General features: G+C 45.4%; 1 protein-coding gene across 8 annotated transcripts in view; it reads right to left on the reverse strand.

Moving 5' to 3' along the window:
* DYSF (dysferlin) overlaps positions 1 to 19,532 on the reverse strand; it is a 680,318-nt gene that overhangs the window by 81,463 nt on the left and 579,323 nt on the right. For all 8 annotated transcript variants that reach the window (XM_073649582.1, XM_073649538.1, XM_073649547.1 and 5 more), the window contains one exon: positions 15,203 to 15,276. In XM_073649582.1, the coding sequence (XP_073505683.1) occupies positions 15,203 to 15,276 (74 nt within the window). The remainder of the gene's footprint in view (positions 1 to 15,202; positions 15,277 to 19,532) is intronic.

The following is a 19,532-nucleotide window of genomic DNA, read 5'->3' on the forward strand; positions in this document are numbered from 1 at the left end:
GTATGGGAGGTGTCCGTTCCGTATGGTGCCATTATCTAGGTGCTGTATGGTATGGGTGGTGTATGTTCCGTATGGTGCCATTATCTAGGTGCTGTATGGTATGGTGGTGTCCGTTCCATATGGTGCCATTATCTAGGTGCTGTGTGGTATGAGTGGTGTCCGTTCCGTATGGTGCCATTATCTAGGTGCTGTATGGTATGGGTGGTGTCCGTTCCGTATGGTGCCATTATCTAGGTGCTGTATGGTATGGGTGGTGTCCGTTCCGTATGGTGCCATTATCTAGGTGCTGTATGGTATGGGTGGTGTCCGTTACGTATGGTGCCATTATCTAGGTGCTGTATGGTATGGGTGGTGTATGTTCCATATGGTGCCATTATCTAGGTGCTGTATGGTATGGGTGGTGTCCGTTCCATATGGTGCCATTATCTAGGTGCTGTACGGTATGAGTGGTATCCGTTCCGTATGGTGCCATTATCTAGGTGCTGTATGGTATGGGTGGTGTCCGTTCCGTATGGTGCCATTATCTAGGTGCTGTATGGTATGGGTGGTGTCCGTTACGTATGGTGCCATTATCTAGGTGCTGTATGGTATGGGTGGTGTATGTTCCATATGGTGCCATTATCTAGGTGCTGTATGGTATGGTGGTGTCCGTTCCGCATGGTGCCATTATCTAGGTGCTGTATGGTATGGGTTGTGTCCATTCCGTATGGTGCCATTATCTAGGTGCTGTATGGTATGGGTGGTGTCCATTCTGTATGGTGCCATTATCTAGGTGCTGTATAGTATGGGTGGTGTCCGTTCCGTATGGTGCCATTATCTAGGTGCTGTATGGTATGGGTGGTGTCAGTTCCATATGGTGCCATTATCTAGGTACTGTATGGTATGGGTGGTGTCTGTTCCATATGGTGCCATTTTCTAGGTGCTGTATGGTAGGGGTGGTGTCCGTTCCGCATGGTGCCATTATCTAGGTGCTGTATGGTATGGGTTGTGTCCATTCCGTATGGTGCCATTATCTAGGTGCTGTATGGTATGGGTGGTGTCCATTCTGTATGGTGCCATTATCTAGGTGCTGTATGGTATGGGTGGTGTCCGTTCCGTATGGTGCCATTATCTAGGTGCTGTATGGTATGGGTGGTGTCAGTTCCATATGGTGCCATTATCTAGGTGCTGTATGGTATGGGTGGTGTCTGTTCCATATGGTGCCATTTTCTAGGTGCTGTATGGTAGGGGTGGTGTCCGTTCCGTATGGTGCCATTATCTAGGTGCTGTATGGTATGGGTGGTGTCAGTTCCGTATGGTGCCATTATCTAGGTGCTGTATGGTATGGGTGGTGTCTGTTCCATATGGTGCCATTATCTAGGTGCTATACGATATGGGTGACTCTATATGGGTGGCTGCAGCAGAAGGTGCAGCTCAGCCTTGTACATTCAGGTGAGGACTTTCTATACATGTGCTACCTTCCCCCCCAAGGCTGCCCCGTAAAAAGTTCCAGCCATTTCAGATCTATGAACCAAAGATGGTTCATAGTGATTATTCTTGTGGTTCCTGGAACCCAAAAATATTCACTTCTGGACGTTCATTTCTACAAAACCCTTTGTACATCCAAAACCTCATGAAATAAGTTCCCGGCACAGCGGTGACTGATTCGAGCTCCTGTTGCCAGCGCTAATCATTACCTTATGTCATTGATCTATAAAGTCATCTACAATTATGTGCGCACATAGTAGGACGACCTACGTAACTGGCGCCGGCCGTGGCTTCACTGCGGCAAAATTCCAGCACCTGGTAGATAATGGAATATTAGATTTTTGGGGAAAAATAGACAAAGTACGGTAACTATTTTTCTACAATTTACGTTGAAATTTCTCCACTGAAATTACAATATCCGACCTGATCATCTGTCTGATGATCTTCTGAAGTTCACAAAACCTGATCAAGCTTAGCTTGTTTTTTTCCAAAAGTTTTATATACTTTTTATACGAGAGTCCGATAATTAAGACTATTCCGGCACAAATCATTATTTTTTTTATTATTATATTTTTTATTTATTTCATTTGTTGCTTTTTATTATATTTTATTTTTATTTTATAATTTTTATGATGTTTTATTGTTTTATTATTAGTATTATATTTTATAGATACTGTAATGTATATATGATATCATATTTAATATATGACCAGAATGGACGATGAGATATAAGATATCTACATTTTCTGTCCGCTCCTTTGCCTGTGGCCTTCACAGCATCACACATGGAGGAATTTGCCGAGAAGAGCTGGCAAAGAAACTTTTTACTACTGATTTACAGTCTGCAGCAGCTGAGTTTATTGCTCTTTCTTCTCTTGAGTGATAATTGCATGTGGTCGCCCCATGACTTGGCCAAGAAAACCAACTAGACTTTTTCAGAGCTTTACTAATTCTTTTGCCAGGAAGTTTCAAGTTTATGGGCAAAGCAAACCCGCCACACTGGTGCCGTCACCGTGTGTTTGCCCTGGCTGATGAATCTTTCTCGGCCTGGGCCAAAAAAGTTTCAATATCTCCCTGTTCCACACATGACTGGGCCCAGCAATGGGGGAAGATGATACTGACCCCAGAGCAGCTGTTGTGTGGTCTCAAAGAAACCACCAGGAGAAATTGTCGTTCGCTCCTCAAACATCTACTGTGGATGGTGTTCTTATTGGTCTGTAACAGGAGGTCAATATTAAACCCACATTCTCTGAAAAAAAAAGTACAGAAGTCTATTTCCTTGGAAGAAAAAGACTTTAATGAACAATAAAATTAAAGTTTCATTCCTTAGAATAAAATAGGGGTCAAAAGTCAAGCAGCCGAGATGGAGTTTAGGTATGTGGAGATGGAAAATACTACTGACAATTAACACCTATAAATGGAGCACTGTCAGCAGATGGCAGGCAGTTTTTAAAAGGCTTCCATGGAAAAGCTTTGAGCAAGCTACCACATCTAGCAGTTCCTAGGAGAGCCCTGGTTTTCACCCTTTAAAACCTATTGAGGGATCTGGACTTTTGCAGGGCCCTTTGGGTTGTATTCACAGAGTGGCTGCTGGCCTTTGTAGAGGGCCGGCAGAGAATAGTCAGAATGCCAGGTCTGAACAAGGAGGTCCAGGTCAGGAACAAGAATTTCAAGAGGCATCAAGGTAACCAAAACAGAAGCCGAGGTCAAAAATGGGAATAAACCAGCTGAGACAGAGCAGAGAAGGAGTGAACCAGAGTATGAATAACCTATAACTGGCAGCTATAGACTATGGGTTTAAATAGCCTCACCCATGGATCCCAGCAGAGAGTTAACTACAAAGAACCAGACCTGTGCAGTAAAATACAGAAAAACTGGGGGAAAGACAGGAAGTCCCAATCATCCAGAAGCTAAACTGAAACAGGCCAGAGTGACCTCATCTAGTACCAAAGGCAGAAGTAGAAGGAGCATGTTCAGAAATGGATATTACATAACCCTTTTCCCAAAACCCTGACTTTTTTTCTCAGGGGCTTAAGTACAAAAGGAAGGAAGTGTAATGGCTAAGGAAGCCCACACTAGTGAACACTATGGATGGAGGACACAATGAAACTTTTTAGGCCTTAAATGCATTTGCTGCAGGAAGTAGTCCTGTTGATGAAGGACTCATTTCAGGCTTCACTTTGTGGCGGTGTGGCACCAGGGCATAACTACAAAAGGTAGCAGGCAGAGTACTAAAGGAGTCCCAACATTGCATAATATTACGTGCATTAACAATGGAAGAAGTGCAGATTAAGCAATCAAACTTTTTAGATCCTAAACTCCTAATGGTCCTAGTGGCGTGAGGTTCTTTATCAAGTTTTTCTATGATGCTTCATGGTTGATTTGTAATATTTCAGTTCTGCTGAGATAGCTACCATCTAGAATAGAGTTTGCCGATGGCTCTATGGTAAACAGCTGGTACTTGGGAAAAGAATATTTTGGACAAGGAGTTGACCAGGTGGAATAACTCCTCTAACTGATTGTCTACGAACCTGACATGGATTGCTAAAATTTGGGAAGACCTGTGAATGTTCATGAACGGGACCTGTCAGATAGGATGATATCACCTGTTTTATTGAGGTCCAGGTAAAAAGTGGTATTTAGTAATATCATGCTATTTCAGAATGCTAAAGGAGTGATAATGATATATATAGTCTGAGTGAAAGTCATTTGTATCATGTTTTCGGAATAATGGAACATTATTGATAATTCATTGTTTGTTTTTTTTCACGGGGGGCCACTAACCCTTACATGTTGGAGATGTGACATGGAGAAATAAAAGAATTTCTTGCCATTGTGTCCAAGACAAGATTTAATGTGGGTGCTTCAACTCTACATTACATTTTCACTGCTCTTTTCTTTCCCTCTCAGGTCGGTCACCTAATGTGTCCAACTCTGGTGACAAGAAGACACCTCAATGATGAATGTCCTAAAAGAAAATTAGATCAGTCCTAATTTCTTCAAATTGTTTTCTAAGCTCAGCGTAGAGATTCTTAACTCTTTCTTTTTGTTTCATTAAGTATTTCTGGCTCAATTCTAGAATGCCAGGACAAGCCAAAGTTACTTGATAGCCACAGACCTTGTAAAACCAGTTGCCTAAACAAAGAGAACCTTTACAGAACGGCTGCGGCTACCCCTAACATCTTTTCGGACTTGGGTCTTTGTGGTATCATCTAAGAATATTCCATTTGACTTACGAAAACAGAAGGTGCTGTGACTAACTGTGTACACAAGGCACAAGAACCTTCGCTCGACTGCTATTTCCAAATGTGCTTTTACCAAAAATCTTAAAACTACTTGTGTTTTTGGAAGAATTTTCCAAAATTAAAGTATTTGGGAAGGGCTCAGTAAAAACATACTTTCTTCCAATGAGAGAAACTGGAAGCCACGTAACAGGGAGGTCACCCTTTCTCCTCTTACACCTTTTGGAGCACCTCTCCCGTCTTTGTTTAATTCTCGACCGCCGTGTAATAAAAAAGCCTCTGTGAACCCAGAGAAAATAGTCTCTGGTGGGCAATTTCTTCAGTTTATAATTATTCCCCAAAGTTTTAGATTGACAGCCACTTTTCATGGAATGTGGATCTGGAATCGTGAGGTGTGGCTTGTTCAATCTGTTTTGGAAGAGTTTTTTTTTCCCTGAAGCATTTTTTGCCGCACTTTGATTGGACAGTGCCTAGTTTGGTGCAGACTCCATCCGGATCCACTTCAAAGAAGAAACATGAACTTTTATTTTTGAACTTTCGTTTTTTCAAAACCTGAGGAGGGATAAAAATACTCAAAAGACAAAACATTTGAGCAAGAAAGTGGTTTTATAATATAAATGCATAGAAAGAGAATAGGGAGAGTCTTCCAACCATTTGGGCGGCTTGACACGCTTAAAAAAAAAGCTAAAAATAATTTGGTGTGCCCTTAACCTAATGTTGAATTTTTGCTTAATGCTCTACCTTTCCTCCATTGTACTGCACTCATAATATGATCTATTGGACTTCAAGTGATAGGAAAAATTAGATCTTTTGCATACAACCAACCATAGTTGGTTTCTGTTCCAGTCGGTGACTCGTGTATAAAAATTCTCTGACATTTTTTACTTTTAACAAAGTATTTCAAATCTTAGATTGTGAAAGACACCGTAGGATGCCCCGGGGAAGAGGCCGCTGCACCATTCGTATTTGTATTTGTATAGTCACTGGTATCGGTAAATCTTCTCCAATGTGTCCTGGCGTCTCCATATTTACCACTACATATAAAGAAGACCTCCACCGGGCTGTAACCCTCTTGTAAGTGTAATCACAGTGTTGTAAAACAGAATAATTCACACAGGCATTAAATACTTCTGCACAACTTTATTAATTCCATTTTTAATGGCTCTATATTTAGAGGACCTGCAGCCGCCTGTCTCCGAGGACCATGAATGAGGAGAGAGGTTGCAGTGAGGGCAGGCGACCTTTACTAAACATTAAAAAATTTCCTGGCACTTTCCTCGCTGCAGCCTGGACGGCGTTGGCATCTGTTTGGGAAATTACATTAAACAGCGACCACAAAAACCAAGAACCCGGAAAGAAGTAACCGCTGGTAAGTGGTGGCCTACAAGTGGAATTTTCAGAGATCTATAGGAACGTAATGGACTGAAGTGATGAAGGACTCATTGTGAGGTCCCTAGTGAAGTTCTTCTACAGGCTTAATAGGCAAAATAACACCAATTAAGAACTTCACCCACAGGATAAACTTTATGGCTTCAGGTGGCACAGAAGGGTTTGTAGCCGGAGAACGTCTAGTATAGTCAGGTCTGAGAGGGATCACGGCAGAAGAAAAATGCATCCAGGGCAGCTGGGATAATATTTGTCTGTGTCTACCATGGATTAAGAGTTGAAATGAGCGAATCTCTGGTTATTACTTTCTAATTATTCATTTCTCTAAATGTTTTCGGCAGGCTGTGGTTCTTCACGCTGCCCAGCAATACAGTGGACTCCTGCCAGAACAGGGCTATGATATTGATCATCCAAATTTGGGATCATTAATCAATATCAGATTTTGTGGGTCTGACACCCAGCACCCCCACTAATCAGCTGTTAGCAGCTCTCGTAGTAGCCGGAAGTCCACAGCATATGGGGCAACACAACTCAGACCACATTGACTTCAATAGAAGCTGAGCTGCAATACCCAAGAATGACCACTACACAGTGCATGGAGCTGAGCCGTTCTGGCTCTGTACACCAGAAATCGTGGGGGTACTCAGTGTTGGATTGGCTGCCAAGGGCCTACCAGTAACATTGACTTCTGTCTGCCTGTTGTCAAGTGTAATCAGCAGACACACCAAGACAGTTTACAAGCAGTGGGGACAAGTGTTTGTTTGTTTTTTACAGTAAGTGGTGGCAGGTCTTTGTCTTTCTCTCACCATCTCCATTGCGGAGATATTAACAATCAAAATATTTGGCAGCTAATGAGTTAATGTTTGTTAAGTCCAAGTGGGCTTCATCAGATAGTTTTCACTGGGGGGCATGTACTTACACTGGAATAGCCTGTTCTGAGCTATTGTGGGGGGGTGTTTGTTTTCTGCTGTGTGTTGCTGCCTGCTGATAATTGGTGAATTGCTTACAGGGAGAAGAAGTACACACCCCCAGTGAAAACTCTCTGATCACTCCGACTTAGACTTAGCAAAAATGAACTTTTTAGCTGTCAAAGATTTTCATTGCTAATATCTCCACCACAGAAAAGTAAATTAAACAAATTCTTTATTCAGCTCTTTATTCAGCTCTGATATTCCATCGTTTGTCCAGTTGAATATGAAAAATTCAGCCAGCAAGCAATGTCTAGGGAAACGAAGTGTCATGGGTGACAGACAGTCACCCTGCAGTGGGTTGCAGGAGATCTCTACATTTGGCATTGTAGACACCTTCTTAGAGGCTGTTTCAAGGATCCAGCGGCTACCTTCCTCTGGCTAATTAACACCCTGGCCTGGGTGTGTAAATACCTGCTGTGTTCCAGAGGGAGGTGCCGGCGATATTCATTACTCCTTGTGAAGGCTTTAGCAAGAGCAGTTTTCTTCCTCTCTGGTGCTGAGGACGTGTGCGCATTTGTCTGGAGTCGCTAAAGCTAAGCAATTTCCCCCTGTTTGTCCTCCCTTGTTGTCTTTAGTGTTCAGTGGGGATTGACTAGTGCTTATCTCCTCCCTCCCCTAGCCTTGGCCAAACGTCAGGGAAAAACAGGGCGAGGAACGTGTGCGGCGTCTGGGTTTCCTTTCCATCTTCCTTTTGTGTTGCACTAAGTCTTTCCCACACCTTGCGTGACACAAAGGGCCAGAAAAAGCCAAATGTTTAATTTTTTTCAATGAGATGCAAAAAGGTGTCCATATTCTTTCTATAAAAATTAGAACTATCCCTCTGAACAATATAATCCAAGAGGAAATTAAGCACATCCAGAACCGAGATGAGCAAGGAGAGGAAACAAAATGAGGGAAGGGGCAGTAGGGTGGGAAAGAGTGGCCGTCGTGGGAAATTTAACAGAATAGCTAAAGGTGATTGTGGAGACAGGGGGAGTCAGTGGGTGCACTCATCCGCTGGCCCGAGACCACATGGACCAGGGCTCATCCCACTGAATGGGTTCGGTGATGGTCAATGGAGCAGATCTGTATTCTTCCAGCTAGGGCCGTGGTCCTTAAGGCGGGCATCGTGCAGTATGTCAAATCTGTGCCCCTCTTGATGGAGCCATGATTTTCTGGCTGCTGTCCTGTAGAGTGTTCCTAGGTGTGGTTTGTAAAAGTCCCTCTCTTCTAGCAGAAGGATAGAAAATCCCTTTTTATAGCCACATCTGTGGTTCAGGTCATCATCCACACGTTAGAGGGAAGGTGGGATGAGATTAACTCTCATTGTTTGGGTATTTAATCAATCTGCATAGTTTGTCCTCCTCTGTTTTGCAAGTCCACAAACTGCATAGGTTGGTAAAATGTGTAATCAACATATTAGCAAACGTCGATTGTTCAATGACCCAACGTCCCTGTCTTGCAAAGACAGCAGACAATAACCTGTAGGAGCTAATGTAAGAGGTAAACAGCAGCCATTCAACAATTTACAAATAACAATTCAAACTACAAGAAGATAAGAGTCAACATTCAGACTCATATGACAATAGTCATGTGCCTTGACCAACCGAAGAAAAACACATAAAATCAATAGTCAACGTTCAGACAATAACCTATGTCTCCTGGTCTACTGAAAACAGACGTCTGGATAATTAAGATTAAATGCTGTGTCGTCACAGTGATGTTATAGGATCACAAGAATAGAGCTTGGAAATCAAGAGGACTCCACAAATGCCTTCCAATGGAACCAAGTTGTACAGAATATAACTAGCGGATGCTGTAAGGTACTCCATCCGCATCACCTCCTGCATCTTCGAGAGCTAGAGATGCAATGAAGGAGGGTCCTCTTGTTTCAACATTGTGGGAACACATGTTCTGGATGAATTAATTAAGTGGAAAATTTACGATAGGAGATAGAGATGTTGCAGCAGCAGGGTAGCTGGAGGACCGGGACCTCGGCGGTGAAGGGAACGGCATCTCTGCCTGGCAGGAGGCAGAGACGCCGACGCTACAGTACCCCCCCTATATGCCTCCTCTTCTTTAGGCCCGTAAGAAATTTTTCTAGAAGAAAACGGGCATGAATGTTCTCCTTGGGCTCCCAAGACCTCTCCTCAGAACCAAACCCCTTCAAATCCAAAAGAAAGAAAGTCTTTCCGCTTACCCTCTTGATGGCCAAATGTTTTCTACCTCAAAGACGTCCTCAGCGGACACTGGAGCTGGAGTGGTACCTAGATCGTCAGAGAAAGAATTAAGGACAACCGGTTTGAGGAGAGACACGTGAAAGGAGTTGGGAATCCGTAAGGAGGCCGGGAGTTTCAGGTTGTAAGCCACTGGATTTATTTGGTTCAGAATCTCGAAAGGACCTATGAACCACGGACCCAACTTGTATGATGGTATCTTGAGACAGACAAATTTGGAGGAAAGCCAGATCTTGTCTCCCGAACGGAATAGAGGCGTATCCAGACGTCTCTTATCAGCATGCTTCTTCATCCGCTCAGAGGACTGAAGGAGCGCAGATCTAGTGTCTTCCTAAATCGCAGAAAATTCACTGACGAGAGACTCCGCGGCAGAATTGTCCACTGGAGAGGAGACGGGAAACGGAATCCGGAGGTGTCGACCGTAAACCACAAAAAAAGGAGACTTAGCAGAAGACTCACTCACATGGTTGTTATAGGAAAACTCGGCCCAGGGCAGGAGCTCTACCCAATCGCTATGGTGGGCGTTGACAAAGTGCCAAAGAAAACTGGTAAGGATCTGATTGATACGTTCCACTTGACCATTGGTCTGAGGATGTTAGGCAGAAGAAAAATCCAAAGAAACATCCAGCAGCTTGCACGTGGCTCTCCCGAAGTGAGAAGTGAACTGAGCTCCTCGGTCCGAGACAATGTGGAGGGGTAAGCCGTGGAGTCGGAAGATGTGACAGATGAAGTCCTTAGCCAGCATAGGTGCAGACGGAAGATCAGGCAGAGGGATTAAGTGAGCCATCTTGGAGAAGCGGTCAACGACCACCCAAATGACAGTACAACCGTCCGATACAGGAAGATCCGTGATGAAATCCATTGCAATATGTTGCCATGGAGCGGACGGCACAGGAAGAGGAAGAAGACGACCGGCTGGAAGGTGCCTAGGTATCTTGTTACGGGCACAAGAAAAAATCCGCAACATCCTTGGGCAGGGTGGGCCACCAATAATGCCGGGCAATGAGCAGAAGCGTCTTCCTCTGGCCGGCATGGCCAGCCAGTTTGGACGAATGTCCCCAGAGTAAGACCTTCTTCCAATCCTGAGCCATTACAAAGGTCTTACAGTCATTATTCTGGAGGGGTCAATGATGTGTAGAGGCTCCTCCTCTTGGTCGGTAGACAGAAATGAGTGTGAAAGAGCGTCAGCTTCAATGTTCTTGTCTGCCAGGCAATAATGAAGAGTGAAGCTGAATCGAGCAAAGAATAAAGACCATCTGGCTTGACGAGGGTTTAGTCTTTGGGCGGTCTGCAAATAAGCAAGGTTTTTATGGTCAGTGTAGATGACCACCAAGTGCCAGGCCCCCTCAAACAAGTAAGGCCACTCCTCCAGCGCTAATTTGATGGCCAGCAGTTCTCAATCTCCTATGGAGTAATTGCGCTCGGACGGAGAGAAGAGTTTGGAGAAGAAACCGCAGGTCACCATTCGCCCGGACGAGGATTTCTGGGTGAACACTGCTCCGGCCCCGGAGGAAGAGGCATCAACCTCCAGAAAGAACTGTTTATTGCAATCTGGATGGTCACTGGAGTGGAGGAGAAGGCTTGTTTAAGAGAGACAAAGGCATTCTCCACCTCGGAAGTCCACTCCCTGGGATTTGCTTCCTTAAGGGTGAGAGCAGAGATGGGAGCTGTCCGGGAGGAGAAATGAGGAATGAAGAGGCGGTAATAGTTAGCGAATCCCAGAAACCGCTGAATAGCCTTCAACCCCTCAGGTCGGGGCCACTTTAAGGCAGCAGACACTTTCTTGGGATCCATCCGCAGTCCGGTCTCAGAGATGATATACCCCAGAAATGGTAGGGAGGTCTGCTCAAAGAGGCATTTCTCGCACTTAGCATACAGGCGATTCTTCCGGAGCCTCAGCAGGACCTGACGAACATCCCTCCAGTGAGAGGGCAGATCAGGGGAGAACACCAAGATATCATCCAGGTACACCACCACGCAGGAATACAGGAGATCTCGGAAGATGTCGTTTACTAACTCCTGGAAGACGGCTGGAGCATTACAGAGACCGAAGGGCATCACGCGGTATTTGTAGTGACCATCCCGAGTGTTGAATGCCATCTTCCACTCGTCTCCCTGGCGAATCTGGACCAGATTGTACGCCCCACGAAGATCGAGCTTAGTGAAGATCTTTGCGCCTTTTAGGCGGTCAAACAGCTCTGAAATGAGAGGCAGGGGGTACTTATTTTTGACGGTAATCTGGTTTAGGACCCTATAGTCGATACATGGATGAAGAGAGCCATCTTTCTTTTTGACGAAGAAGAATCCAGCTCCAGCCGGAGAGGTGGATTTCTGGATAAATCCCATAGCAAGATTTTCTTCAATGTATTCAGACATGGCACGGGTCTCGTCTACCGACAAGGGGTAGATTCGCCCGTGAGTAGGTGGAGCACCAGGTATTAGGTCAATGGGGCAATCATACAGCCTATGAGGTGGTAGTGTCTCAGCCTCCTTTTTATCAAAGACGTCCGCATAGGACCAGTAGGGTGCTGGCAGGCCAGGTAGGTTAGCCGGAGTAGATGGAGGTCGAGCAGGATGAAACGGAACCAGACAGGCCTTATGGCATTCCTGACCCCAACGGAACACCTCACCCGAGCTCCAATTCAAGACGGACTCATGTCTCTGTAACCAAGGTAGACCAAGCAAGAGGGGATGAGAGAGACCGGACAGTACGTAAAAGGAGATCTCCTCCGAGTGCAGCATTCCCACCTGAAGAGTTACCGGCTCAGTGACCAACAAGATGGTTTCAGGGAGAAGCTTTCCATCCACAGAGGAAAGCGCTAAAAGATCCGACCAGACATATGGTAGGAATCTGAAAACGCTCCACAACGGCCTGTTGAATGAGATTCCCAGCGCCTCCGGAATCCAGATGGGCAGTATCGAAGAAGCGGGTCTCACCAGTGGTAACAGAAACGGACAGAGTCAAGGGCGGAGAGGATGAACTCTTGCTTAAGACGACCTCTCCGAGCGGTCCAAGACACTGGAGTTTCCCGATCTCACCGGGCAGGAGCGGATCTGATGCTCTATATTGCCTCAGTAGAAGCAACTACCCTCGGCGCAGCAGGTCTCCTGGCGAGACTTGACCATCTTATCTTGATCAATTTGCATAGGCTCTGGAGAAGACACCCGGGGGAGTGCTGGTTGCGAGACTGGACTTTGGAGGATTGGAGCGAGGTGCAGAGGTTTCCTCTCACGGGTCGTCTCCTTAGCACGTTCCAGAAAACGGATGTCAATCCAGGTAGCTAATGACACCAGGTCGTCCAGGGAGGGAGGTATGTCACGACCGGCTAGCTTATCCTTGATCCGTCCAGAAAGGCCATAAGTCCCTCCCAAAAGGTGGACACCGGGGCCTCATTGTTCCAGGCAAGTTCAGATGCGAGGGTTCGGAAACGCACGGCATACTGTCCCACAGAGAGACTCCCTTGGTGGAGTTGGAGAAGTGAGGAGGCAATAGAAGATTTTCGTCCAGGCTTATCGAACACCTTCAGGAAAGCAGCGAGGAAAGCCTGGAGATTGGACACCAGAGGATCCCCTCTCTCCCACAGAGGGTTAAGCCACGCCAATGCCTCTCCGGTGAGACTTGATGAATGCCACCTTTGCCAGGTCGGAGGTGAACTGGTATGCCAGGAGTTCAAATTGCAGCGTGCACTGATTTATGAAGCCCCGACATAGGACAGGGTCACCACCAAAACGTGGAGACGCAGAAAGACGGGGTCCAAAGCCGGGTGCCACAGCGCCACTGGGTTGAGGTGCCGCCAAAGCGGAAGCCGCTCGGTTAGAGGCAGACACAGTCGGGATGGACAGGCATCCAGACAGGAGTTGACTGTCCGCAGATAAGCCAGGATAGTATCCTGTTGGGATCTCTGGCGAGAGACCTCTTGGTACAGGTCTGAGAGCGAAGGAGCCTGGGATCCACCGGGTTCCATGGCCTGTGCAAACTGTTACGGATCCGGATGGTGGAATCTCTGTGCTGTGATGCAAGGAGGGACCAGAGAGGCGTAACTAAGTGCCAACCCTGGCCACATGGCGGCTTAGTCGACTCCGTGAACCAAGGAGGGACCGGGAAGGTGAACCAGGTGCCACTCTGGGACCGACCTTGTGTGAGAGCAGGCGACTCCCATGGGTCAGATGGCTGAAGCTGACAGGTACAATGGATGAGCACGGACGGTAGACAGACAGGTGATGCGGGTAAGCAAGCAGGCGGGCACGGCAGGTAGCCTGACAGGTGATCCGGGTAGGCAAGCAGGCGGGCATGGCAGGTAGCCTGACAGGTGATCCGGGTAGGCAAGCCGGCGGGCATGGCAGGTAAACTGACAGGTGAAGCAGGAAGGCAAGCCGGCAGGGGACGGCAGGTAGACAGGCTGGCGGGCACGGCTGATAGAGAGGCAGGCGGACACGGCTGATAGATAGGCTGGCAGGCACGACTGATAAACAGGCTGGCGGGCACGGCTGATAAACAGGCAGGTGGGCACGGCTGATAAACAGGCAGACGGGCACGGCGTATAGACAGACTGGCAGGCACTGGAACCTGAGGGCTGAGGAGAATGTTAGCACACAAACAACAACCTTGCACAGGCACCTCCATTTTGGAGTAGGTGCTTTGAATAGGAGTGGTCCTTCGGCCATTGGCCGGGGACTCTTTAGGAAGGCGCGCGTGGCCCCTTTAAGAGGGAGGGAGTGCGCGTGCATCCTAAGCACAGAACCCGGGAAGCTGCACGTGGTGCGTGCACCCCGGGCAGCAGGAGGGGAGCTGGAGGATGCCGGACTGGGACCGCGGCGGTGAGGGGAACGGCGTCGACTTGCCTACTTTGGACACATCATACGAAGAGTGCAATCACTGGAGAAGGACATCATGGTCAGAAGAATAGAAGCAACATGGCGAAAATGAAGACAAGCAACTCGATTGGCTTGATACTATCAAGATAATGGCGCAGAAGATCCTGGTGGACCTATCTAGGCTTGTACAAGATCGATCTTCCTCATCCATCAAGTCGACATGGCTCGAGATCAAGCTGAAGGCCATTAAATAAATAAATAAAATAAATATTGTTCTCTAAAATTCTCCTTCATTTCAGAAAAAATATAGTTAGAAGATCCGGCTATTGACCATAGACAAGAGTAGTCCTGCACCACCCCTGGCAGACTTCTCTCAGTGGCGCTGCAAGTGAATGACAAGTCTCTCGCTATGGGAGAAACTTGTCAATCACCTGGAGCGCTGCAGGGAGAAACCGGCAGGAGACTATAGGGAGAAATGAGACTAGTCTGACTTCTCCCAGATTTTCTAACTATATCTAACTATATCTTCTTGGAAATGCTGGCGCAATCGTGCAGTCAGGGTCTGATTCATACTGCCCATGGTTTGAGTTTGCTGAATATGCTGACAGGCTGCCTTTGACTCCATCACCAACATGTACAGGAGCAAAATGACCTATATCAAATATATTATACTATTTTCAAAACATTTTTTGGTCTACAGTAAGTCCTGAGATTATCTTTTTGTAACACAGATACTCTCTATGCCCCAAAAGATGTCATTAGGCAGCAATACCAACAAGAGTTGTCAGTGAGAACGAATCCTGTAGATATCACGTATTACCAAGCACCAATTCTTCTCGAAATCTGAAAAATTTCCATATCTACATCTTAGATCTGGCGTTACACAAAAACATCTTTCCTACGCCCCCACCTCTAACTCATTCCAATCCCACATGGGTACAAGAAACTAAAGATGGCGCAGTGAAATTTTATTTTACCATATTTAATGAATTACACTAATTGCACGGACACACCGCATGAGGTCGAGTCCACAAAATGTTTTATAAAACGTAATTTTCTATTGAAATATTTCATACAATTATTAATATGAGACTTTGAGTCTTACCTGAGTGGGGATTAATGGTTCTTTGTCACCAATATCAATGAGCACTTCATCCCTCGGAGTGACACTGACATCATCTGAAAAGGATACGACACGATCAGACAGGGATCTAGCGAGAGCTCATGCTGTCCCATAACAAAGTCCGGAGAAGGCCACCGACGTTCTAGAAACTAAAATGAACCGCAGTAATGAAACTGCAAGAATAACGAGCAACCAAATAAGGTCTCCTCCGAGAGGAAGGTAGTTGTCTATCTAGTGCCCCATACTACAAGTAGCCATCCTATAAGTCAATGTTCATATGTTGGTATCCAAGTCCTAGGCCACCTCAAACCCACCGGATTTCCAACAGCAAAATGAGATATTATCCTGTAACCAATAATATTACTATTAACCCCTCTGTCACCCTAGACTACGAGAGATATTACTTTTTAGCCCTTGAACCAGTATTTCATATCATCTACTGTATTTTTTTTGATGGCTTCCAGAGGTTACTATTACTCATTGTGGAGACGATCAAGTTGACACTGGAAGACTTCTAGGCTGGGCAATGCTCCTGGGAAAACTGTATGCAAAGCAACTCTCCTCCAAGAGGAAGAAAACGGACTCTCTAGTGCCACCTGTTGGAAGTAGCGACCCTATAACTTATTTCCCAGTAGCGACCCTATAAGATATTTCCCATTTCTTTAATGAGACTCGCGACATGATCTAGGATATTCAGCCAGATCAAAAGGGAAAGGCCTCCATCTGCAGACAGTCGAAGAGTAGGGTACTAGTTATTAGGGATGTGATAAACCTCTAAGGAGAACTGAGGAGAGTGCCAAGCAGTCCTAGGGAGACTTAAAGGCCACGCAATGCTCTCTGGGGAAAAAGATATGCAAATTACCTCTCCACAGACAGGAACTCTCTGTTGTTTTTTTTCCTTTTGGAGAAGACTTTTCTTTGTGAAATATCTTAAGTCATGTAACACGGCTGGATATTGATTTATAGGGTAGATACGTCCAATAGGTGGCACTGGAGAGATATCTGCCTTCCTTTTGGAGGAGAGCATTACCCTTCTGCCAGGAAGCATAGCCTCACCAACAAGTCTTCAGATGCCAACTTAATGGTCTCCACAACAGTACAGAGGTTAATAGTCGTATCTTTTATGGCTAGAGCTAAAGTGTACAGAAAGTTTCTATATAATTAAGTTACCTTACGAAAAGCTTCAATAGAAGCTGCATTGTGAACAGAACTAGAGAACGGGGTCAAGTTGATGATCGCCCCCCAATTCTGAAGAACTTACCATAATTACGTAACTTATTATTAATTTTCCAAACTATGAAAGTATCAATCATTCTTTATGGCTAGAAGAAGCAGGTCTTCTAGGAGCCAACACATGTGGTACCAGCGTGGTGTAGGATCGCTTCTGCCGTAGGTGATGGAATCACACCTTTGTGAAAGCACAGACTTTTATATAGAAGCTTTGACTAATTGTTTGATTATGTGGCCCCGATGTGAGTTATATCACCCGACGGCACCCGTGTGCACATGGGATATCACAGAATAGCAGGACATCTAGGGTTGCACCTCGGCCTTTTTATCACTCACTGCAACAAAATTCTAAGAATCGATGTCTATAACAATGCATGAAAATCTGTCTTTTTTTTTTAATTACTAAATATTGGGATTTCCAAGCAGTTTTTAAAATTATGCTCAACAGAGAACAATCAAAACCTCTTGGCTTGTTATGGTTTTGATTCTACATAGATAAAAAGCCTTACAGCACAAAGTCTACAGTCCGTAGACGTTAATGGGAAGGGAGAGTCCAGCAGGCAGGTCAGTAAACAGTGACCAGTGGACGAGAGCCCTGCGAATCGCCATTGTCCTGCCATCAACCCCGGATCTTCTTTTGATTAACTGGGCTAGTACGACATCATCATTATGATGTAACGCGAACTCAACGTTGAGCCGGTCCGGCTAATCAAAACAAGAGTTAGTGAAGCCGGCGGGTAAGCGGCGATTCGCAGGGCTTCCATCCAGTGGTCACAGAAGACTGACCGGGATCTTGCGAATTGATTCTCCCACCTCTAAGATTAATGTCTGGTCAACACACAGGAGAGGAATAATGCTGTTTGGCACACACTTACACCATTATTCCCTACTGAAAACTCATGTTTCTTTATGGGGAATCTGGAGAGATAGCTGCACATTCGGCCAACTGCTATCCAAGCTATGTGTACATCTTAGGTGTGGCCCTAGCCTTCAGAAGAGCCATTAACATCCGATACTCTTGTTTGAGTGCTCACTAGCCCAACAGGAATCTGTTCTGACACACATGCAAGCATGTCTTGTGTTCTGTATGGGATAAAGAGAGCAAGTATCTGACTCCTTTGAGGACACAAAAGATTCAGACATTGAAATTCAAAATGGCCGATGCTTCTCCCCTCTGACATAATTTTGGGCTTGCTGAATTACAATCAAGGCTAGATCCCTTTTGTTTACATGAGAGATACGCCCTCAACAGAGGTGTCTGGCAGCACCAGACTCCACACTACCATTTGAAAGCACATGACTGAATTAAGCATGTATATTGTGGAGTACCCTGTGAGTCAGGGGAGACAGATGTTGGTCAAACAACCTCCATCTAAGGTATATGGGCATCTTAAGTGTAATCCTAGCCAAAGGGTAGCCATAAGCTATAAAAAGTTGCCCATTCAAAGCTCAATTGGCTGACATCTCCCCCAACCCTCCATACACATCACTCTAGAGATGCATGATGACCTAGGTTTGGTTCAGTTGCTTTCAAATATTACTTCTACAATGTCTGAATCTTTTGTTTCCATAGGAGAAAAGCCAAAGATAAAGTTCTCTGGTAGCACTTTACTCTGAACTAGCTTTTGAGAACACATGTTTAAACTGTGTATGTGTATGTGAATGGAGGAGTACCGGAGGAGATGCAGGCGATACCTCTGTACTTAGAAAGTCAGGAGAGATCAATAGAGGTCACATGGCCAAAAGCTATGGTGCTTGGCATCTTAAGTCTTGTTCTAGCCTAAAGGTGACCATACACAGACAGCTGTCCACTGAATGCTCCTTGGCTGACATTGATCTCCCTCAGCTCCCAAACACAACAATATAGAGTTCCAAGATGATCTCAGCTTGGGTCTAGGCATCACATCTTCAATGCTAGATATTTTTGTGTCTATTGTAGATAAGCCACCAACAGAGGTGCCAGGCAGCATCTTATTCTGCTCAGTCTTTTGAAAACACATGTTTGAACCATGCATACATATTGTTGCTTGCAGGCATACCAGAGGAGTCAAGGGAAAGGGGTGTTGGCTAGAGAACCTTTATCTAAGGTGTATGGGCACCTTGGGTTAAGTCATAGCCGAAAGGTGACCATACGTCATAGAGAGATGTCGATTCAAAGCTCATTTGGCCGACCCTTATCTCCTACAACCCCCATACATATCGGTATAGAGTTCCATGGTGTTCTAAGTTTGGTTAGGCTGGGTTGTCTGGGTCTGTCATCATGTCTACAAATATAATGCTAAAATGTGCCTATATTTATCCCGTATTACATTTCTGCTTTATTTTTTAATGTCCCTAGTCTTAGAATACTGATGATGGTCATCTGTTCAACTGATCGAGCAAAGCATGTCGATAAGAACGTTGAAAAGTGCCTCAACGTCATTACTGAGCATGACTTTAGGTCAACCAGCCCAGATGGTATAACTGGGCACATATACAATTTAGGGCTCTAGGGTGGACAAGAGGCAGTCATATTATTGGTAACTAATCAGATTATTAACAACTTGATGTAACAGGATGTTTTTGGTGGTGATTTTTATGGATGAGGTGTTAACAAATTTCTCAACATTTTTTTACATCTATTCATCAGGAATTCTAAAAAGTCAAAGCATTTGTGCTCAACGCCCAAAACAAAAATAAGTAGACCTTTAGACTGTTGTCAGCTGGGGCTAGTAGTCCTACATTACTGTCTGTCCCGGTGCATACGGACACACCTCACTGTCCACATGGCTTATTGGTAAGTCAGGGCCCTGATGTGTTAATGAGACGAGCCCCGCCAGCCTTGGAACAACACCCCTCTTCTAGTAATATTTCCAACCAGAAGGAAAAAAAAATCTCTTTCGAAAACAGAATTCAAAAGAAACAGCAATTATTCTCTCGGTGGGGAAGGCGGTGAGCTGAGTGTTACATTAAATAACATAAAAAAGAAAAAAAAACCCGCCTGCCAGGATAAAGAAAACGGGTCGTACAGACGTGTAAATGTTGGCACGCTGCCAAGGTAAAGACAAAGGCTTCGGAGAACACTGTGCCAAAGTTCGTACCA

This window comes from Phyllobates terribilis, unplaced genomic scaffold, assembly GCF_046119375.1.
Source record: "Phyllobates terribilis strain yellow unplaced genomic scaffold, ASM4611937v1 Scaffold_1__5_contigs__length_1240528914, whole genome shotgun sequence".
Taxonomy (NCBI): Eukaryota; Metazoa; Chordata; class Amphibia; order Anura; family Dendrobatidae; genus Phyllobates; species Phyllobates terribilis.